Below are 23,865 nucleotides of genomic sequence, written 5' to 3'. Positions count from 1 at the left end.
CCAGTCACTCCATCCCTCCCAGAGTCATCACTATCCTTACTTCTAAGGACATAGATTAATCTTTGTTATGAGCTTTATTTAAATGTAATCAAAACATGTGTTCTCTTTTATGTCTGGCTTCTTTTGTTCATCATTAGGTTTGTGGGCTTTGTCTATTCTGAAACGTGTGGTGACAGTGTATTCATTCTCATTCCTGAATAGTATTCCATTGTGTGACTATACCATCATTTTTCTATCACACAGCTGATGGGGATTTGGATTGTTTCAGATTTATCACTACTATAATAGTGCTTCTGTTGACATTTTTATAGATGTATTTTGGTGAATATATGCACATAGTTCTTTAACTGTTGCTTTCATAACTGTGTATGACAAAGTTACTAATAGAAATTTGCTCACATACCCCATGTGTATTTTTTCTAACAGATAAAAGGTGAACAATTTAGTAGTTTAGGCTTTGCATTAGTAATGTCATTTATTAGTTACTTTGTGTCAGGCAGGATGCTAAATGCTATTCATGTATTTTCTAATTTAATCTTTACAACAACTCTGTAAGGCTGTATTTATGACTCAGTTGATGGATGAGGAAATGCAGGATTAGGGTGGGTAATTAACAACGGTGAGTTCACACATGCAGTAAATGCTCTAGATGGAATTTCTATCCAGATCTCTTTGCCTCCACAGTCTTTGCTGTTACCCTTTGTTAAAATGTGTCCACTTTCCTACCCTAGGATTGCTTAAAAATAAAGTCTGAGATCTCAATAATGGGTTAGGTTATTTTATGATAAATTCTTGACATCCTTAAAGTTAAATGAATTGTGAAGTGTTTCTCTTAAGAAAGTAAAGATGGAGGAACATGAAGTGATTAAATAAAATGTTCATTGTCATTAATTTATGAAGTATTTAGTTGACCACTTTGTTATGTTAGCTTTGTTTATTTTTTTAATTTTTAAAATGTTTTTTTTAACATTTTATTTATTTTTGAGAGAGAGAGAGAGAGAAAGAGAGAAAGAGAAGTGAGCAGGAGAGAGGCAGAGAGGGAGACACAAAATATGGAGCAGGTTCCAGGCTCTGAGCTATCAGCACAGAGCCTGACATCGGGCTAGAACCCACGAACCGTGAGATCACAACCCTAACCCGAAGTCAGACGCTTAACTGACTGAGCTACCCAGGAGCCCCTATTAGCTTTGTTTACAAATCTATTATTCCAATTTCCCAAGTCATATTCTTCAAATAATTATAAGAAAGTATTAAAACCTCCTAAGACAATAAATAATTCATCATAGATAGAGATAATAGGATGTGGTATAAAGAGCACTGAATAAGGAATTGGACTACTTGAGTTCCAGTTCCCCTTTGTTATTGTTTCCTTTCCTGTGAAATAGGAGAGATAGATAATATCAGCATTTTCACAGAGTGTCCTATGATACTGTAGTTGGGGAAGTTATTTGTGCAGGGTTAAGGAGGAGTTCTGTGCCTAAGTAACTCTGAATCACAGTGAACTACCTCCTCATTCTCAGATAAGCAAAGTGTGCATTATCAACATATTAAGTGCTAAGAGAAGACTTCTAGTAAAAACGTGTCAATATAATTTCATTTGGCACACTATTTCCTATGCTAGGGGACTCTTGAACTCTTTACTTTTGCAGAGCACATGGTAACACCCTGTACATGGTTGGATAGATGATTTCTAAGATCTCCTTCAGTGATTAATCTACATGATTCTAAGTCTCATATTTACTTTCTCCATTGAGTTGTCTTAATCCCCCTGCCTTCCTCCGTTTAGCAGTACGTTTTAGATCTTCCATTCTATTTTTCCTTTCTCTTAAGTACATCATAACATTTGATAACACTTCATATTCTAGAAATTTCCATGAAGCTGAAAAAATTTGAGTCATTTGGTAGGGGATAAAAATATTTATTATTATTTCTATCATAACTTCTCTTTTATTATTAGGTTGGCCACACCAAGGTCGTATTTTTGGAGCCAAGGATCCTCTTCAGTAATAGCCCTCAAGGTTTAACAACTTGGAGGAAAGCGATTCTACACAATGTAGGACAAAACCATGCTTATTTCAAGGTAATGTAGAATCTTGGAATCTTGTTTGGAGCAGATCACATTATAATTTGAATTAGTCTTTTGCCATGAACACTGTAGTGTTGCTTTATAAATTGGCTGATGCTAATATTAGTCTCATAATATTTCGTATGAGACTTATCTGAGTACATTTCATCTACTTTGTCCTTGTAATTTCCCACAATAAGTTTTTCTCCTTTTTTTCCCTCCCTTAGTCTCCTTTTTCTTCTTACCCTTCTTTTTCTTCCTGTCATTTTGTCTTATTGAAAAGATAATTTGAAAAAATAACACTTCAGAAAGTATCTATTGTTGCTATTACAACTCTATATTTAATTACATGTTTTTCCTTCTTTCTTCATTTTCACTCTATCATCAGGACTATTATGGTAGAAACTGGGACCTAGAGCAAGATCCTTCTAAAGATACTCTTTTTATACTTGTTGTTCCTGATTTGAATTACAGGGTGAGGGGTGTTTAAAGTGGTGATAGAATTTTTTTTGCTTAAAAATATATTAAGATCTCCCAGTAGAGGTTAGTGTTTGAAACTTTTCATTCAGGCTTTGTATCTACATGTCTTCTTCTGCCCAAATGAAAAGAAAAAAAAAAAAAAAAAAAACAGAAAAACCCAGATACCTTTATCTATTCTGTTGCTTGAAAACTACTTCTGAGGTCTATTTGCTCCTTCATTCCAAAAATACCTTAGCCACTTTTCCTTTAAATTATTCTGGCTTCAAGCATGGTAGATACTCCTAAATTAGCCTCTGAGAAACCACACCATAAATCCTTTGGTAAGGTGCTTAGAACTTTTTCGAAGATCAAAATGATATCTTAGGCGTTATGTTATCAAGGAGATAACAGAGAAGAGGAGGGTTATCATCTTGCTCTCCACCCCCCCCCCCCCCCCCAGCCCTGTAATGTTGCTTTCAGTATTTACTGTCAGGAAAAAGACAAACTATCAAAGTAGTATCTAGAATTTTGTCATCTTCTCTAACAGATATGTCTCATCCTTGTAAGTTTTGCAGTGTCTTGAAAACGTTCCAGACAATAAACTTCATCATCTTTTTTTCAATTGGATGCCACCACTACCGAAATTTCTGTTTCCTGGGTTAGGGCTACAAACCCTTCTTGAAGTTTATTTGTGCGTCTAGTGTTTGAAAACTTATTACAAAATCATCTCATGCTCTGTGCCCAGGGTCCTCTCTCTAGGTAGTAGTTTGGAAGCTTTCTTATGAAAGCTTCAGAACAGTAACTTTAAAGGGATAATGTAGCATTTCTGCAAATTTTCACTTACAGGTTTGTGACCAGAGTCTTTTGTCTACCATTAATATTGTTCCATCACAAGGAATAATTCCATTTGGGGGACTAACTGTTCTCAATATCTCCTGTACACCAACTGTAGCAAAAAAATTTGATACAAGAGCAAAGGTATGTTTATGCATATATGTATTCATACCTTATGTATGTCTATGTGGATTTGTTTGGTTGTTTTTAGATATTTATAATAGTAGGTATAATACTGTAAAATGTTGTGTGTGTTTTATTCTTAGAAAACTTGTTTTAATGATTTCTTCTAATGGGAATAAGGTTTAATGGTTTAATGGTTTATGATACTAATCAATTGGTTTTAAAATTTGTGTTATTTTTTTTTAACAGTTGAGTTACCTCTAAAATATGCAGTTTTTAGAGGTCTGTGAAATAAGCAACTTTATAGAAATGGTTAGCAGAACCTGGCAACAGGATTTGTAGAAAATATTTTGGTGAAAGTTAGTAATGGAAATTTCTACTAAGTTGAAATGGATACCTTTCATCAGTATGAGGCATTTTTCACATGAAATTAGAATGATGTTTGGTGTCTCTAAGTTGTGCTAAGTCTTCATTAGTCATAGAGGAAAGGATGACTTTTTTACATGACATTAATTAGATATTTGATTTAACTAGATACCTTAAGAAAAATTAATCAATTTTGGAATGTTAATTCTAAGTAGCTTCAATGACTTTATGAATTGTAGGCAAATTCTATATGGTGTTAACATCTATATTTTGTAGCATGCATAAAATGTGTACTAGTTTATATTCTTAGAGCTATTTAAATAGGAAAAGATATTACCTTGATTTTAGAGGCTTCTCTAAGTGATCGCTAAACAGAACAAATAAAACATAAGATCAGTCTCTGATAAATGTTATTATAAACTCAAGGAGTGGAATACTCTTTTTTTAAAATTTTTAATGTTTATTTTTGAGAGAGAGAGAGAGAGAGAGAGAGAGAGAGAACACGAGTGGGGGAGGGGCAGAGAGAGAGGGAGACACAGAATCCAAAGCAGGCTCCAGGCTCTGAGCTGTCAGCACAGAGCCAGATGCGGGGCTCAAACTCACAAACCGTGAGGTCGTGACCTAAGCTGAATTCATACGCTTAACTGACTGAGCCACCCAGGTGCCCCAAGGAATGGAATACTCTTGATATTCAGTCTAATGATCAACTGTGTATATTTACTTACATTAGAAATGATAGGTACACTTATCAAATCAAAATGAATAGTTTTGGATATATTCTCTATTTTATCCTTAATTTCCCCTAACAGTTAATTTTTAAATAATTTGACAATATTATTAATGTGATAAACACCAAAAATTGTCCCAAATAAACCATCAAATGATTGTATCTTACTTTTAAAAAGAAATATGTATTGAAGGGTGTTTATAAATTATATATTGTGGTATATGGTCTGAGATTTCAGCAGAATTTTTTTATATAATATTCTGGAAAACATAAAAAATAATGCCACTAAAATACAGATTTTACTAAAAGATTAATTTCTACTGTATTTTAGAAGGTTATGCTGTTTTTACAATGCTTACCTTTTTAACAAAATATAATAAGATTCATTTATTCATCTGCTCAACACATATTTCCTGGGCACAAATTTTATGTTAGTTTCTGTCGTAGATTCAGTGGATGACAAATGATGCGGAGGTGGGTAAAAAACAGCCCTGAAAAGTTGAGATTATGTATGGGGTTCATCAATGAAGAACATGTTGATTTGTAATTTCCTCTGAATCATTAAATGATGCTTTTTATGATTTTAGTCAAGTATTTTGTTTTTATAGTATATATTCTTTAAATAAAATTTGGAAGTTGTATAATATTATGAATATACTGATTTAGTTAATAAAATTAAATGGCACATAGCTTTCCCCAATAATTTTGAACAAATGATAATTTGGAGTTTATTTGCCTATGTACACTGTCACTGACTTTCTGTGGAAAGGGTACAATATATTCATATCATACAATATACAGAAAGTATAGTGTCACTGAGTTTCTGTAGAAAGGGTAAAATACATTCATATCTCTTTCTTAGATATATATTTAGATTTAAATCCAGACTTGTTATACTCTATTCTTATACAGGTAAGGCTTTCAGCGAATGCTGTTATTGTGGTTCTGAGATTTTGCTTAGACACTTTAATATTCAGTTAATCTACATTTCTAATTTTGTAGGAATTCGTGAAACGAAATTCTTATTTCACTATCTTAATTTTCCCGGAGGCAGTTGAGTGTTCAGGTAGTCCTTTGTTCAAATTTAGCCACTGCTGTTCTGAGACATCAAGAAAAAAGCAAAATCCTCTGCCTCTCTGAGCCTCAATTTTCCTGAGTTGGAAATTAGGATATTCATATTAACGACCTCACAGGATACTGAGGAATAATAAGGAGACAATGTATTTAGCACGATTCCTGGCCCATTTACTCAGCAATGTTTTTTAGCTACTTTAATTATTATGGTCATTGTGGATGTTAGTGTCTTGCCATGGGAAGAAGTGTTTGTACTCAGTGCCCTGTTTTAATTTTGAATAATCTCTTGAAATTAGGTAAATACAAAAGGGATACAGGGAGTGGCAATAACATCTAGTCACATGGGTAGAACTCCGTCATCAAACTCATAAGCTGTGAACTGGTCCTGCTTGTGGTGTAGGTTTTTGAGAGTTGAACATTCATTCCTCTTAGGAACAAATTCTGCATAACAAGAAATGCGATGACAACTGCCAGAATAAATCTTGTGACATTTATAATATGGTATGAGTATTTGAATTTTAAAATATTACGAAATGCCAGGTAACACTTTAGCAAGATGCGAGGAGATTTTAATGCGGTTTCTACAAAGTTTTATATTTCTCTTAAATAAGGTTGCTATTCGCCATGCAAATGTCATAGACCTTAGGATTGGTGGATCTGTTGAGATTGCTGATGTGGAAATTAACCCGGTGAGTACATTACCTATTTGTGGAACTGGTTTATAAGTGTGGTGACTTGTGTTTTGTGTCCCTAGTCAACCCATTTATGTTTAAAAATACTTTATTATATAATACTTTGGCACATCGAAATTTATTTATGTAATATAAGTGATGAAGCAGAATATGAAATGAAGGTTTAATTATTTACCACTGAACGAGGTGGCTGGGTGGCTAGACACAGAAGCTGAATCAGACTCCAGGCTCTGAGCTGCCAGCACAGAGCCTGACACAGGGATGGAACTCTCAGACCGCAAGATCATGACCTGAGCTAAAGTTGGATGCTCAACCAGCTGAGCCACCCAGGCGCCCCTGGCTCGTTCATTTTTGAGCTTTGTAACAAACATGTGCTGTGTGTAGTCTTTGGTGAGTTAGTTTTAACTGACTTATATTTGCAAAGTTTATCTAAATTGTGTGTAGCTGTATTTTTTTCCTTCTCACTTCTGCTTAGTAGTCCGTTATGTTGTAGTAGACCTGTTGTAATTTGTAGATCCATTCCGCTGTCCATTCAATGAAGTGTTTCTGTTTTCTGGTTACTACAAACATGACAGCTGGGAACATTTGTGTACATATCTTACAAGGTACAAATGCCAGTGTTTCTCTAGGAGTGGAGTTGCTGAGTCGCAGAATATGTGCATTTTTGGCTTCACAAGATAGTTTCCATATTTTCTTCTCAAGTTTCCAATACCCCACATCCTTTTTTTTCCATAAGTTGTATTGTAAGACTTCATGTTTATCTATCTATTAAGTATAAAATGATATCTCACTGTGGTCTTGATTTGCATTTTCTGAACTATAGTTGTATATATGTATGTATGTATTTTTAATGTTTATTTATTTTTGAGAGAGAGAGTGTGCAGGGATGGAGGAAGGGCAGAAAGAGGGAGACACAGAACTCGATGCGAGCGACAGGCTCCACACCGTCAGTACGGAGCCTCATGTGGGGCTCGAACTCACGAACTGTGAGATCGTGACCTGAGCTGAAGTCGGATGCTTAACCGACTGAGCCATCCAGGCACCCCTAGTTGTATTTATTTTTTAAATCATTGCTCTGTACCCTGCTAAAACTTTGTCCTACAATTGACAGAGTACATACACACACATACTTTTTTTTTTTTTCCCCTGGCAAGTCTCTCAGGAATTAAGTCTGGTCTCATCTACCCAAAAAATTTAACTGTAATCCTTCAAAGCAGGCTCATATGCCCCTCCATTGTGGAATTTATAACATGTTACAAACATCTTAAACTCTGGGAACATCTTCATCATAGCATTTGTCCTATTATTTTGAGGTCATCTGCACATCTGTTTTTGTCTCCCACTAGTACTGCAGCACCTGACACCATTCTGGTGCTGAATTAAATTTAGCAGATCTTGATGAGGCTGCCAGTGCCTCCAGTAGGGCCTCATTTCTATTCTGTACTTTAATGGCATCACCACAATTCTAGTGTCTTGCTTTAAGTTATAATTTTCTTTTATTTAACTAATTTTTTTTTAATGTTTGTGTATTTTTGAGAGAGAGAGAGAGAGGGAGGGAGGGAGGGAGAGAGGGACACACAGAATCTGAAGCAGGCTCCAGGCTCTGAGCTGTTAGCGCAGAGCCTTAGGTGGGGGCTTGAACTCAAGGACCGCGAGATGATGACCTGAGCCGAAGTCAGACACTTAACTGACTGAGCCACCCAGGTGCCCCGTTGAGTTATAATTTTCTAACCTTTATTTTATTTGGTGTTGAAGACATGATAAGTCCACATCAATTGGCAAATACTAGGCTAGCTTGTCCAAGACTGTGGTGATTCTTTGAGACTAAACCCTTAGTATCCAGAGTGCTTTTTTCCATTGCTATAGTGTTTCTCCTTGAACAATATTAGAAGTATATGGAGACTTTTACTATTTAATTTCCACACCCTAAAGGAATTTGTGGCATGCTTTGCATGTTATGGTACAATCGAGTAATTTTTTAAGACTTGATATTAATATATATCAATATTCCTTAATATGTTGAATTTTAAGCATAGCTGCCTAGCTGCCTTTTAAAAATAATATTCTGGCATCACCAGATATTATCAGTAATACATGTATTTATTTTTATTTTTTAAAAGATTTTTAAAGTTTATTTTTGAGAGTGAGTGAGCAGAGGAGGGGCAGAGAGAGAGGGAAAGAGAGAGTCCCAAGCAGGGTACACGCTCTCAGCACAAAGCCCAACGTGGGGCTCAGACTCACAAACCATGAGATCATGTCCTGAGCTGAAATCCAGAGATGGACGTTTAACCGACTAAGCCATCCAGGCACCTTTGTCAGTAATACATTTAATAACTGTATGGCATGGAATATGTATCTTAAAAACAATTATGAAATTTTATCCGAATGAACATATGGACAAGACCAGCATGGCAAAAGAGGAGTGATTTTTGTGCAAATACAAAGCATCAGACTTTTATTACCCATATCGGATTTTACAGATTTCACCTGTAGAACTAGGTTGACATTATAAGTGAAACAGATAGTGGCCATTTGACCGTAATGCAATATTTTCCTCAACATTTCTCTTTAATGTTATGTATAATTCTTTTACTTAGAAACTGTAAGGCTAAAATGTAGTAATTCTGCCAAAAGAGGAATCCTACAGAATTTTGTGATGTCAGCACATGCTTGGCACGTCTGCTGAAGTTAAGATACATTCAATGGCACAAAAACAGACACTCAGATCAATGGAACAGAATAGAGAACCCAGAAATGGATCCACAAACGTATGGCCAACTAATCTTTGACAAAACAGGAAAGAATATCCAATGGAATAAAGACAGTCTCTTTAGCAGGTGGTGCTGGGAAAACTGGACAGCGACATGCAGAAGAATGAAGCTGGACCACTTTCTTACACCATATACAAAAATAAACTCAAAATGGTTGAAAGACCTAAACATAAGACAGGAAGCCATCAAAATCTTCGAGGAGGAAGCAGGCAAAAACCTCTTTGACCTTGGTTTCAGCAACTTCTTACTCAACAGGTCTCTGGAGGCAAGGGAAACAAAAGCAAAAATGAACTATTGGCACCTCATCAAAATGAAAATCTTCTGCACAGCGAAGGAAACAATCAGCAAAACTAAAAGGCAACCAACGGAATGGGAGAAGATATTTGCAAATGACATAACAGATAAAGGGTTAGTATCTAAAATCTATAAAGAACTTATCAAACTCAACACCTAAAAAACAAATAAACCAGTGAAGAAATGGGCAAAAGACATGAGTAGACACTTCTCCACAAAAGACATCCAGATGGCCAACTGACACATGAAAAGATGCTCAACATCACTCATCATCAGGGAAATACAAATAAAAACCACAATTAGATACCACCTCCCACCTGTGAGAATGGCTAACATGAACAACTCAGGCAACAGTAGATGTGGTCGAGGATGCGGAGAAAGAGGATCTCTTTTGCACTGCTGGTGGGAATGCAAACTCGTGCAGCAACTCTGGAAAACAGTATGGAGGTTCCTCCAAAAATTAAAAGTAGAACTACTCTACAACCCAGCAATTGCACTACTAGGTATTTATCCAAGGGACACAGGTATGCTGTTTCGAAGGGACACATGAACTCCCATGTTTATAGCAGCACTATCAACAATAGGCAAAGTGTGGAAAGAGCCCAAATGTCCATTGATGGATGAATGGATAAAGAAGATGTGGTATATATATATACAATGGAGTATTACTCAGCAATCAAAAAGAATGAAATCTTGCCATTTACAACTACGTGGATGGAGCTAGAGGGTATTATGCTAAGCGAAATTAGAGAAAGACAAATATCATAGACTTCACCCATATGAAGACTTTAAGATACAAAACAGATTAACATAAGGGAAGCAGGGGCGCCTGGATGGCTCAGTCGGTTGGGCATCAACTTCGGCCCAGGTCATGATTCACGGTTCATGAGTTCGAGCCCCGCATCGGGCTCTGTGCTGACAGCTGGAGCCTGGAGCCTGTTTCGGATTCTGTCTCTCTCTCTCTGCCCTTCCCCTGCTCGCATTCTGTCTCTCTCTGTCTCTCTCTAAAATAAATAAAAACATTAAAAAAATTAAAAAACGAAAAACAAAAAATAGCTGCATCTTAAACTCACCAAGTTGTGCACATTAAAAAAACAATACATTCGATAAACATGACTTACATATATTTAAGCTAGGTTTCAGGTACTAGAGATATAAAAATGAATCAGGCCTAAGGTCCATTAGGAGAGACAGATCTGTAAACAAATAACCAGTCTTTATGATGTAATGGTAAGTAAATATAAGGAAGAGAAGTAGTTCTGAGCACAGCATAATAAATTTTGGTTTATCTAACTGGGATTTGAAGGATACATAATATTTTATCAGGCAATTTCAAGTTAGAGAAAAGCCTTCCTAACAGAAGGGACACATTGATAAAGACACAGAGGGTGAAGCATCAGGTATTGGTTGGAAATGACAGGTCATATAGCTTGCTGAAGTATGAAGTCATGGGGTAAGAGTGGAGCTAGGTGAGGCAGGGGAAGGTCAAGATGAGCTTTATGAGCCCTGCTAACAAACTTGGGCTTTGTGTGGAAATTGAAGGAGAATCATCACATTTTAAGATAGGAAGTGATATGATCAGATTTACGGTTAGTTTAATTTGTGACTTAGTTGTGGAGGGGAGAATTGGAGAAAGTTCAGGTCAGAAATGAAATGAAAAGTGATGAGTTACTAACTTCATACAATTATGTTAGGGATAAGAGGTGAAGGAGGCAGAATGAACAGGATTTGGTAACTGATTACATATAGGAGGTAGGGGGAAGGAAGGAAAATGTGACCAATTTTTATAGCATACTGTAGTTAATGTCCTTGATAAGAAATAACAGTGTAAAGTTTTTATCAAGGTGTAACTAACATATAACATTATCTTAGTTTTAGGAGTACCACATAATGATCTGATATTTGTATGTGTCGCAAAATGATCACCATAATAAATCCAGTTAATGTATTTCACCAAGCATAGTTAAATACTTTTTCTTGTGATGAGAACTTTAAGATTCTTAAAGTATAATTTTTGGTTTACATTATTTTCATAGAATATTACTCTGCTTTCTAATTCTTTCTCTTTTTTAAATTTTAGGGCGTATTTAACTTCAGTGGTACCTATGTTGGCGCTACTCAGATTATTCCATTTATAATAAAAAACAAAGGTATAACACGTGCCAGAGTGGAATTTAATCTACAAGGCTTTGAATATTTTTCTCTGGACTTCCAACGTAAATTAGGTATATTTTTTATACTATATTAATACTCTTTTAAACAGTTTTAAGTTGCTTTAAGGTACGATTTTGAAAAATACTGTAAGTCAAGGGCAATTGTTCTTAAATGTTTTTAATTACTCAGTGCATGCTTTTCTTATGGGTTATACTCTATAACTCATCATGGTTTTATTTCTGGAAACATACCAATATTAATATAAGAATATTTTGCTAATGCATAACATATAACTATGTTTATGAGTTGATTTAATATAGTTAGTTAAGACTGTTATGTGTAAGTATATATTATAAATGAAAATGAAATTATTAATTGCTAATTTTAATTGCCCAAGAATTTCAGGTAAATGTCTGTGGAGAGCTATCTGTTTACTCATGTATTAAGTATCTTTATGTCACATTAAGTTTAAAAGATAGGCACTTCTTTTTTTTAAATTTTTTTTTTTTAAGTTTTTAATGTATTTATTTGGGAAGAGAGAGCACAAGCAGGGGAGGGGCAGAGAGAGAGGGAGAGAGAAAATCCTAAGCAGGCTCCAAGCTGTCAGCACAGAGCCCAATGCGGGGCTTGATCTCACAAACTGTGAGATCATGACCTGAACTGCAGTCAAGAGTTGGACACTAACTGACTGAGCCACCCATGTGCTCCAAAAGATAGGTGCTTCTATAAAGACATTTCATTTGTTTACTCCAGCGGTTGGCACAGTAAGGCCTGTGGCTAAATCTGGCCTGAAATGTGTTTTTATACATAAAGTTTTATTGGAGTACAGACCCACTCATTTGCTTGCATATTATTTATGGCTCCTTGCATATTATAATGGCAGAGTTGAACAGTTGTGATAGAAACCATATGGCTTGAAAAGCCTACAGTATTTAGTATCTGGACCCTTACAGAAAAATCTTGCCAACCATTGGTTTGGTCATTTCTTCTTCCATAAATATTTGTTGAATACCAATTATAGGCTAGACACTAGACTTTGAGTCTTTAAAGAAAAGAAATTTTCTATGTTCTTAAGAAGTGAACAGTAAGTTTATCAGTCAGGGTCTCAGTAGTCAACAGATCACTCATTCAAAGGGTTTAACTGAAGAGAATTTAAGGAAGGAATTTATCTATGGAGGTGGGAGTTTGGTTAAAAGAAATCAATAAGGGGGGACACCCATGTGGCTCAGGTCATGATCTCATGGTACATGGGTTTGAGCCCGCGTCAGGCTCTTTGCTGACATCTCGGATTCTGCACCCTGCTTTGGGTTCTTTCCCTCTCTCTCTCTGCTCCTCCCCCGCTTGTGCAATCTCTCACTCTCCCAAAAATAAATAAACTTAAAAAATCAACAAGGGATGGAAGCTACTACTACCTCCACACCTGAAGGAGTAAGAGGAGGCAAGATATTACTGGAGCCTCATGATCAGTGAAACTATGCAAGAGGGACCAACTGATAAGAGCTTTAGCTGTAATGGAGTCCAGTGATTGCCAGAACGGTGGCCAATGCAGTAAAGACATGAGAGCATAAATACCCCCTACCTTCTGACATCCCACTGCTATGTCTCCCTGTGGTTGAACCGAATCAGAGGCAGAAGAACAACGGGGTCTAGCTGAATCGACCTGTAGAATTCAGGACAGAGCAGTACAGAGCAAGATGGCTATTGAATCTAAGTGATAAATGAAGACCACCTGTAACAGGACAGCTGGACAGAAAATCAGGTTATTACCATATAGCATGGCAGATGCTATAAGACAAGGCAGTACATGATGCTAAGGGAGCATATGTCAGGAAAACTCGTTGAGAATCAGTAGTAAGGAAAGATTTCTTGGAGAAGCTGATGCCTAATCTGAGTCTTGAAGAATGAGGAGGAGATACACAAGAAAAGGAAATATGTGAACGAGTGTAAGCAGAGGCCTAGAAATGAGTTAATATGGCAAGTAGTTCAGGATGTGTACAGCATGGAGGAACTGGACTGCACAGGCAAGTGAGACCCAGGTTACTAAGGATCTTTTCTGGACTTTTATCCTCGAGGTTAGGCAGCACCATTAAAGGATATATTATCCAGGCAGTGGTGTGATTTAGGCTCACATTTTGCTAATTTTTCTTTTGAAGCCAAGTTGAGAATGGGCTGGGGGAACATGTGGAAATGAGAAGGGCAAGACCAGAGGGAGATTAGCGAGGGATTGTGGCCCTAAATGTGAGAACTGATGAAAGCCTGAGCACAGGCAGTGGTGCTGGAGATGGGAAGGAAGGGAGTGCCACGGTCCTGAGATAGTACAAATACTCTGACTTGGTTACCGTGTGGACACAGGTATTAGGGAAGAGGAGCAAGGCTCCAGTGTTTCCCGGCTTTTGGTTGTAAGAGGTAGGTGACTGGAAGTACACTTCATATCTGATGTAATATAGAAGGAGGATCAGGTTTAGGTGAGCATGCTGTGTGAGGACACTGTGCCCTAGCTCAGGAATGATTACAGTAGGCAGTTGGAAATACATATGAAGTCTATATTTTTTTTTCAGTCTCAGTATTGTGACTTCAGTTGCTTAACACTTTACTCTTGCCCTCTGCCTCATATACTCTCATGCACCTTGTTCAATGGATCACAGACCCTTCGCTCTTCTGTAAAGCTAGCCTGCAGAGGGCATTTGTTTCTACACTTTGGCCTTAGCCCTGGGTCAAGCCTTCCTTCTAGGCCACTTCTTTATCTTTTCCAATTTTCCCTTGCCTCCAAGCTTTTCTCCTCATACCTTTTTCAGAGAGTGGTCTCCTTAAAGCAAGGATCTTATCACATATGTCCTCTGCTCACAGAGTTTTGCTGGGGGGCACCTGGGTGGCTCAGTCGGCTAAGCATCTGACTCTTGATTTCTGCTCAGGTCATAGTCTCACAGTTTGTGAGATTGAGCCCCGCGTCAGGGTATCACAGCACGGAAACTTCTTGAGATTCATTCATTCATTCTCTCTCTCTCTCTCTCTCTCTCTCTCTGCCCCTCCTCTGCTGGCGTGCATGTTTTCTCTCTCAAAATAAGTAAATGAACATTAAAAAAAACTTTTTGCTGGCTTCCTGTTACCAATAGCAGTGATTCTTAGCAGCAGGCTGCTGACACAGTCTAGGAGTACTTCCCTTGATCTTAATAATTATTAACAATTTACAATAAAGTTTATACTTAAAGTGTTCTGAAAAATGTATGCTGTTATTATTAAGTATTTGACCACATAACTACCCTTCTGCAACAAATTAGACGGTTTTTCTCATGGTCATTTCACAATTATTGGATAGAGGACTTAAGGGAGAGGAAGTGTTGAGAGCCATTTAGGTAGGACTGCACCTTGTCTTTCCAGTCATCTTTCCCCTTGTAGGTTCCCGCCTCTCTCTCTCTCTCTCTCTCTCTCTCTCTCTCTCTCTCTCTCTGCTGTAGCCAGACTGTGTTCCACATTTCCTTCCAGTGGCCCTGGGTTCCCTTCTCCTAGGATGCTTCTTCTTCTGTTCCTGGTGCCTGCGATCCCACCACTTTTATAAATTAGCTTCAGCCTTACACGTCCCTAGGAGTCATTAACCCCATCCCCATCCCTGTCCAGTTGTTTAAATTATTTTTTTAATCTTTACTCACTTAGGACATTGTGTAAGTCTCATTATAGTACTAACAATTTCTGTCTTGTATCAAAAAGAGCTGTGTACCTGTTTGACTCCCCTACCACACTGTGAGTTCTTTGAGGTCAAGGACTATGTAAGTTTTCTTTTCTACTAGACTTACCCAATATGGTGCTGTGTACATTATAGGCACTTAAGAGATACTTTTTGAAGCTGTCTTGCATTATTGCATTTCATAAACTATATGTTAATAAATATTACAATGATATTTATGAAAATTTATTTGTATTGTATATATTCCTAATGTATTTATGAATATTTATTCCTCTTTTTATTATATTTTCTGTCTTCTAGATATATACTCATTCTAGGTGGGTACTCTTTCCTGTATAATATGTATATCTTTTCCCACATTACAAACAGTGCTGGTGTTAATACACACTTCATGGGCTTTTCAGTCATCTAATGGTTTTTACGTTATACATCAAAGTGAGTGAAATTGAATAAGTTGAAGGAGAGTGCAGTCAGTGAGTTATCGAAGTTCTTTTCCTGACAGGTGATTGAAATAATTACCATTCCTTGGGTTAATCAGAAAACTCTAGGGAGAAAAAAGGATTTTTAGAATTGTTTAGTGAGGACAGAAGTTCTACTGTAACAAACATTTGATCTTCCAGGAACTTCTTTTAGAAATTTATTTAAGTGGTTTTAATTATTGACCCTGAAGCTTGCATTATTATTTGACAGTTGTTTCTTTATCTTCACCTAATGCTTTCGTATCTAGAGTGATTCCATTTTGTCAAAGAGTGACCTTGTATAAAATTCTGCTTTTCTTCTTTGTGGACACTTGGAGCCATCAGGAGGAGGTCTGGGTCTTCGCTGCTCTGTCTTTCCTGGAGAATGAGACCCTCACTTTATTGGATCTACGATTCGGTCCATTACCTGACTTTGACCTTCATTCCTTTCTACATTCATCTGAATATGACTGTGATATGCTGCTTCGACTTTGGAGGTTTTTAAAACTGGGTTTACCGTCCATTTGCTGATTAAATATGTTTGTTCCATTTTTGAATGTCAATTTGGCTGATTAGAACCATGGTATTAGGAGCAATTTTTTAACCAACAGCAAGTTTATGAAGTCCTGCACAGATACTTTAGCAACTGCTTTTTGATTGTTATAGACATGCCTATGAGGTTTCTCAAAGTTTCATTTTCCACATTTAACAGTGGTATTATAGATATGTATCTGACTTTAAAAAAATGTTCTTTTTTATGTCTTTTAGGGCATTTCACAGACCCTGCATTTCCTGACATATATTCTCTGGAGGTAGAGGAAGGGACATCTCTGGAATGTGGCATAGCATTTTCTCCCAAAGAAGTATGTTCAGCTTTCTATTACTCATTTTACTGGGGAGTAGTGGAATTAGATAATCCTAACTCAGAAGCTCTCAAAGGTCATCTAAGCTCTTTTTGTGGTGGGTCTTTTTCTTACTTGTAAACATGCCTTGGTATACCTTTTAATTCGGTAAAATGATTACTAGAGCTGTCTGGCTCATGCTTCCAGAGTCTCATGAGGTACAGAAAACACATACAAGGAACCTAGGGTCTCAGTTACGTTCTTTACAAAGTTCAGTATATGGCATGTTATGAAGGAAAGTTGAGGCTAACCCCAAAATCACTTATATTTGAGCTAGCATGTGCTTTGTACTTACATTTAAATGGGTATGTTTAATGCTTTTAGAATCACTACTTGAAATTACCAAAGATGTGCTGTGAGGATTTAAGAGGGGTTCCTATGATTCTGGTTCTTTTTATAGTATCCCTTGATGTTTAGTAATTTCAAAACAACAAACAAAATCAAAGAAAACACCTTTCCTGGAATATGCCCAGGAACAAGGGGTACCACTGGCAAAATTTCAGGAGCCATTTCTCATATATTTTTACTTCAGAAGTTTTGCAAAAGTGCCAGGAGAGAGCTTCTTGCTACTCTCAATGTGAGAAGTCATGTTGATGGGGTTCTTGAGCACATGGCTAAGAATTGTTAAGACATCTTTGGTACAAAAAGGTGATTTTATTAAAGCACGGGGACAGGAACCGTGGGCAGAAAGAGCTGCACTGGGGTTGTGAGGAGTGACCGATGATAGACTTTTAAGTTAGTATAGGTTAGGGATAGTATAAGTTTCTAGGGAATTTGAAAGCAAGGCTTTCAGGACCTTGAGGGGCTAGCTATTATTAAGATAAGGTTACTTTTAGTCTTTAATAAAACAAAAACATTAAGGAAGTCAGGCAGCCATGAGTTGCTTGAGGAAGGTCATGCTCTACATGTTTCAGGTGTCTGTCAGTGAGCTGCATGCTATAAGGAGATTTAATTTAAGCTAAGTTTCTCTTGCCTTTGTTTCCCTCACCAACATTGCTGTATCCTCCTAAACAAGAATCAGACTTCTCTATGGCAGTTAGAGTATAAGACTCTTATGTCAAAACACTTTTTATTCCAGCATGACTAGCATGATGCCTTGTACCCAACAGGTATAAAATAGAAAGAACTAAGCAAAAATAATAATACAGTTAGAAAGTGTGTTGAATGCAAAGTACTATCTTTAATGATCCATTTTTAAAAAAATGTTTATTTCTGAAAGAAAGAGAGCAAGTGGGGGAGGTGCAGAGAGGGGGGATGAGGATCTGAAGCAGGCTCTGTGCTGACAGCAGAGAGCCCTATGCAGGGCTCGAACTCACAGACTGTGAGGTCATGACCTGAGCCTAAGTCAGACGCTCATCTGACTGAGCCACCCAGGTTAGGTGCGCCTAATGATCCATTCTTAGTAATGTCACTGAAGTACGGTTTCCTGAGATTGAAGTCCTATTTTAAGAACAATGATGGCTGTCATGTAGCTTTCAGGAAGAAAAAGAAAAGAAAATGTGAAGACATGGTTAGATTTAAGAAAATGCTAGAGATTAATTTTGCTTTTTTTTTTTTTAATGTTTATTTATTTTTGAGAGGAAAACAGAGCACAAGCGGGGGAGGGGCAGAGAGAGAGGGAGACAGAATCTGAAGCAGGCTCCAGCCTCCCAGTTGTCAGCACAGAGCCTGAAGCAGGGCTGGAACTCATGAATCCTGAGTTCATGATCTGAACAGAAGTCGGACCCTTAACTGACTGAGCCACCCAGGAGCCCCTAATTTTGCTTTTTTAAGTAAAGTACATTAGTTGGGATATTTTTTGTAGGTTTTGTGCACATGTGATTCACATGGAATGATATTGTCTACAGAGTTCACTCTTGTGTCTTTTCTAGTTTGAGGCAAGTGTAGTGAATGAGGTAGCAAAAGCTACTTTTCTGACATTAGAGAAAATGAAATTTTTCATCTTAAACACAACATTAAGTATACTCAGATGCATACTATACTATATTTGATTTCCATAGGTTTGGTAAAGTAATTATTCATCTACATTAATGAACAGTGATATTTAGATAGTTTTACATTTTTGGAAGAAAATTTTTTTATTTTTTAAAATTGAAGTATAATTAACATACAGTTTTATATTAATTTCAGGTGTATGGTATAATGATTTGATAATTCTATACATTACTCAGTGCTCATCACAATAAGTGTACTCTTAATCCCCATCACCTATCCCCCCACCCACCTACACTCTGGCAACTGCCAATTTGTTCTCTAGATAGCTACTTTAAAAAAAGGTTTTTATTGTTGTTTATTTTTGAGAGAGATAGAGTGCAAGCAGAGGAGGGGCAGAGAGAGATGGAGACACAGAATCCGAAGCAGGCTGTAGCTTCCGAGCTGTCAACACAGAGCTTGACACAGGGCTTGAACCCATGAACCATGAGATCATGACCTGAGCCAAAGTTGGATGCTTAACTGACTGAGCCATCAAGGTGCCTCTCTAGATAGGTACTTTTTAGCAAGGTTATCAAGAGGAGAGAGACCATCTTTTCTTTATTTGGAAATTATCTTGCAAATACTTTTCTTTGGCCTACTTTAGGCTATTAGAAAATAACGAAGTGTAAATATTATTTAGATTTTTATCTTTTCAGCAGAGGACTTTGAAGTTCATGAAATATTGTCAAGGTATTTCTAATTTGTCTTTCTAATTCAGACAAAAAGCATAATTAACAAGTGATTTTAAGAGATTCAGAAGATGTTTATCTTTCTCATTTTTAGAGTATTCTAATATCTACTCAACTCTCATATACACTAACTATTTGCAAGTTTTGCCAGCATCAACTTATATTTTAATCTGGTGTGTCAATGATACTCTCTTCCTGCTTATTAAAGTTTACTGTCAAAGTTAAATGGGAAGTTTAGAAGAGTGGAGAGAAAAAAATAAACAATAAATAAATCCTATTACTTAACAATGACCTCTGATTATATTTAGAGCTCTGTTTTTCTTCCTTTTCCTCTATCTATATTTTTGTATTTCTACATCTATAATTAGAATGAAATAATACAGCTCAATACTTTTTGAGCTGTTTGTTATATTTTTAAAGTTTATTTTTTAAGAGAGAGAGGGCGAGCATGTACAAGTAGGGGAGGGGCAGAGAGAAGGAGAGAGAATCCCAAGCAGGCTCTGTGCCATCAGTGCAGAGGCTGATGTGGGCTTGAACTCACCAACTGTGAGATCGTGACCTGAGCTGAGATCAGGAGTTGGGTGCTTAACTGACTTCACCACACAGCCACCCCTCTTTATGAACTATTTATAATCTGCATTTTTTACTCAGTGTATCAATTAAAATGTTATGGATAGCTTTTTGTGTCATTAAGTGTTCTAAATACAATTTCGGTTTTTAGGGATGATCTATCCTATTATTTAACAGCTATATTATGTTATAGTCACTTAACTAATCCTTCTTACTCTACCCTTAAGATTTTTTCCGTTGTTTGGCTTTATGAATGATACTGTAGAAAACATCCTTGTAGATAAATGTTTGCTTTCACATTATTTATTTTGATTATATCTTTCCAGAAGGAGAATAGGTGGGTCAAACCCTATGTACATATTTTAGGCTGTTGATATGTATTGCCAAGTTGATCTCCAAAAAAGGTTATACCAAGTTATATTAAACCATAGTAACAGTGTAAATGTTGCTCTTTGTCTTTATTTGCACAACTAGGTTGCATCAATTATATATGCATGTACATGTAATATTTTACCAATCTGATAGGTGAAAGATCATTTTAAATGGCATTTCTTGGATTCTTCGCATATAACAAACCCCCCTAACACAGTAGTGATTTATTTGCTAACAGTTTGGCCTGGTTGATACTGTTAAAATTGTTTTAGCTCTCTGGTGGGATAAGTGGCCTCTATTCTTTTCTTTTTAAAATATTATTGGCTATTTTTCACTTTTATTTTTCCTGATAAACTTTCGAATCATTTTCTCAAGTTCATAGCTACAAGTTATATAGGAATTTTGATATGTGTTGCATTAAATTAATAAAAAAATTACAGGGACGTCTGGGTGGCTCAGTCAGTTAAGCATCCAACTCTTGATTTCGGTTCAGGTCATGATTTCATGGTTCCTGAGATGGAGCCCTGCACTGGACTCTGCGCTAACAGTGTGGAGTTTGCTGGGGATTCTCTCTCCCCCTCTCTCTCTGTCCCTTCCCCGCTTGTGTGTGCACACAGGCACGTGTGCACTCTCAAATAAACTTAAAAAAAATTACAAGGAAGTGATGTCTGTATAAAATTGAGCTTCCTATTCACAACTAAGATAAGCCTTTTTATGAAAGTGTTTTATGATACTCAGCAAAATTTTGAAATATTTTGAAGTAATTTTTCAATGCTGTTTCATGCACTGTAAATGGTTTTATGTATTTTGTGTTCTTAAATTTGAAAATAATGTTGGTGAGTTATAAAACTGTGTATTTTTAAACTTCAAGTATTTTTAATTATTTTTTCAATTTATTTTACACTTCTTAGGAATACTCTAATAGACTGCAAAATTATTGTCTTTTCCAATTAAATAATTATAATTTTTACCTATTTTTCTTCCATTACATTGTTTAGAATTTCCAGAACAAGGTGACATTATTTTCTTGGCTTATCTTATTCCTAGTTTTCTGTGAAGCAACATATGTTTTAAGCCCGTGTTGGGAAATATCTTTCTAGTACTAATTTAAAATAAATTTTAATCCAACATAGATGTAGATTTTTTTTTTATCTAGTCAAATATCTTTATGCCATCAACCATATTATTATTCAAAGGGGGAAAATGGTTTGATATGTAATTCAACAATTACATTTGTAGCATTAGTATATTTTTTTGCACCCATCAGACAATCAGTAAGTACCTATTCAATAAGTAAATTAAAATGCAGTGCATAAACCTGCACATTCATTTCTGAGAGCTTATTCTCTTTTTTCTTTTGGATAGTTAGAATTGACATTAATGAGGAAAGGGGATGTGCATTTTAATTATTGGCACATATATCCACATTGCCACAGTAAATGTGTATCAATTTATATTTCCATCAATAATCATCATTCAACAAATATTTATTGCACACATACTAGCTACCTGGCCTTATTCTTGACCTTGGAGTTATAGTAGAAAACTTTCATCCTAATGTAGCACCATGCTGTCTTTTCTTCACATCTTCTTCTTTATACTGGGTATTATCATTTGCTAATGTAAAACACACGTGACAGAAATCCAGTGTATCTATTTTTTTTTTTTTCATTTGTGCTTTTTGATGTCATATCTAAGAAGCTATTACCTAACCTAAGTCATAAAGGTTTTTATGTTTGCTTCTGGGAGTTTTATTGTGTTAGCTCTTATGTTTAGGTCTATGATTCTTTTTTTTTTTTTTTTTTTTTTTTTTTGAGGGAGAGTGAGAGGGAGGCAGGGGCAGAAGGAGAGGGAGAGAAGGAATCTTAAGCAGACTCTACACCCAGTGCAGAGCCTGACATGGACTTGATCTCCCAACTTACCGTGAGATCATTACCTGATCTGAAATCAGGAATTGGGTGATTAACCGATTGAGTCACCCAGGCATCCGTATGATCCATTTTGAATTATTTTTGTGTATGATGTAAGATAAAAGTCTAGTTTCATTCTTTTGCATGCAATGTCCATTTGTTCCAGGAGAATTTATTTAAAATATTATTTTACCCCATTAAATTGCATTGGAACCCTTGTCTAAAATAAAAAATGGGGGCGCCTGGGTGGCGCAGTCGGTTAAGCGTCTGACTTCAGCCAGGTCACGATCTCACGGTCCGTGAGTTCGAGCCCCGCGTCAGGCTCTGGGCTGATGGCTCAGAGCCTGGAGCCTGTTTCCGATTCTGTGTCTCCCTCTCTCTCTGTCCCTCCCCCGTTCATGCTCTGTCTCTCACTGTCCCAAAAATAAATAAACGTTGAAAAAAAAAAATTAAAAAAAATAAAATAAAAAATGGGGCGCCTGGGTGGCTCAGTCAGGTAAGCGTCCAAATTCAGCTCAGGTCATGATCTCACAGTTCATGGGTTCGAGCCCTGTGTCTGGTTCTGTGCTGAAGGCTCAGAGCCTGGAGTCTGCTTTGGATTTTGTGTTAACTCTCTCTCTGTCCCTCCTCTGCTCATGCTCTCTCTCTCTGTCTCAAAAATAAATAAACATTAAAAAAATCTTTTTAAAGTGAGACATCGGATTTCAAAAAAATAAAATCAGTTAAACATAAATATAAGTGTTTATCTGTGGAGTTTCAGTTCTGTTCCACTGATCTAGATGTCTTATTCCAACAACACAATGTCTTGATTAGCATAGTAATTTTGTAGTAATTTTTGAAATTGGAAAATGTGAGCCCTTCAACAACAGTTTTGGCAAATTTGTGTCCTATGAAGTTCCATACGAATTTTAGAATTACCTTTCCAATTACTACAAAAAAGTCCAGCTTGGATTTTGATAAGGATTGTGAAAAATCTATAAATCACTTTGGGGAGTTTGCCATTTTAACAATATTAAGTCATCTAATCGATGAACATGGGGTCTCTTTGCATTTATTTAGGTCTTTAATTTCTTTCAACATTGTTTCGTGGTTTTCAGTATACACATTTCCCACTTCTTTATTAATTTCATTTTTAATATTTTAATGCTATTGTAAATGAGATTTTTAAAAATTTTATTTGCAAATTGTTCATGTTAAGTGTATAAACAATTGATTTTAAATGTTGACCTAGTATTTTGTAAATGGTTTGTTAGTAGATTCCTTAGAATCTTAGAATTTTGTGTCCACCAGAATATGATTTCTGTAAATAAAGAAAATTTTACTTCTTCCTTTCCATTCTGGATTCCTTTTACTTTTTTCCTCCCTGATTTCTAGAACCTCCAGTATAATGTGGTTTAGAAGTGGTGAGAACAAACATCTGAACTTGTTCCTTGGTATTAGGAGGAAAACATCCATCTTTCACCTTTAAATATGATGTTAGCATTTTTTGGGGGTAGATTTTTTTTATCAGGTTGAGGAAGGTATACCTTCTATTCCTAGTTGAGAATTTTGATCATGAAAGAAAGTTGGATTTTGTAAAAAAATTTGGCATCTATTTTGATGGTCTCGATTTTACCCTCTATTAATATGGTGCATTATATTGATTGATTTCTGTATGTTAAACCAACCTTACATTCCAGGGATAAATCCCACTTGATCATTTTACTTAGAGTATAATCCTTTTTATATATTGCTGCATTCAGTTTCCTA

General features: G+C 36.3%; 1 protein-coding gene across 1 annotated transcript in view; it reads left to right on the top strand.

Moving 5' to 3' along the window:
* The window catches only part of CFAP47 (cilia and flagella associated protein 47), a 544,336-nt gene that overhangs the window by 70,547 nt on the left and 449,924 nt on the right, over positions 1-23,865 (top strand). Inside the window, exons 17-21 of the mRNA XM_081794138.1 lie at positions 1,958-2,080; positions 3,371-3,502; positions 6,260-6,337; positions 11,486-11,630; positions 16,468-16,562. Coding sequence (XP_081650264.1) covers positions 1,958-2,080; positions 3,371-3,502; positions 6,260-6,337; positions 11,486-11,630; positions 16,468-16,562 — 573 coding nt within the window. The remainder of the gene's footprint in view (positions 1-1,957; positions 2,081-3,370; positions 3,503-6,259; positions 6,338-11,485; positions 11,631-16,467; positions 16,563-23,865) is intronic.

The sequence above is a fragment of the Panthera onca genome, chromosome X, assembly GCF_046562875.1.
Source record: "Panthera onca isolate mPanOnc1 chromosome X, mPanOnc1 haplotype 2, whole genome shotgun sequence".
Lineage (NCBI taxonomy): Eukaryota > Metazoa > Chordata > Mammalia > Carnivora > Felidae > Panthera > Panthera onca.
This window is presented reverse-complemented; position numbering and strand designations above follow the sequence as displayed.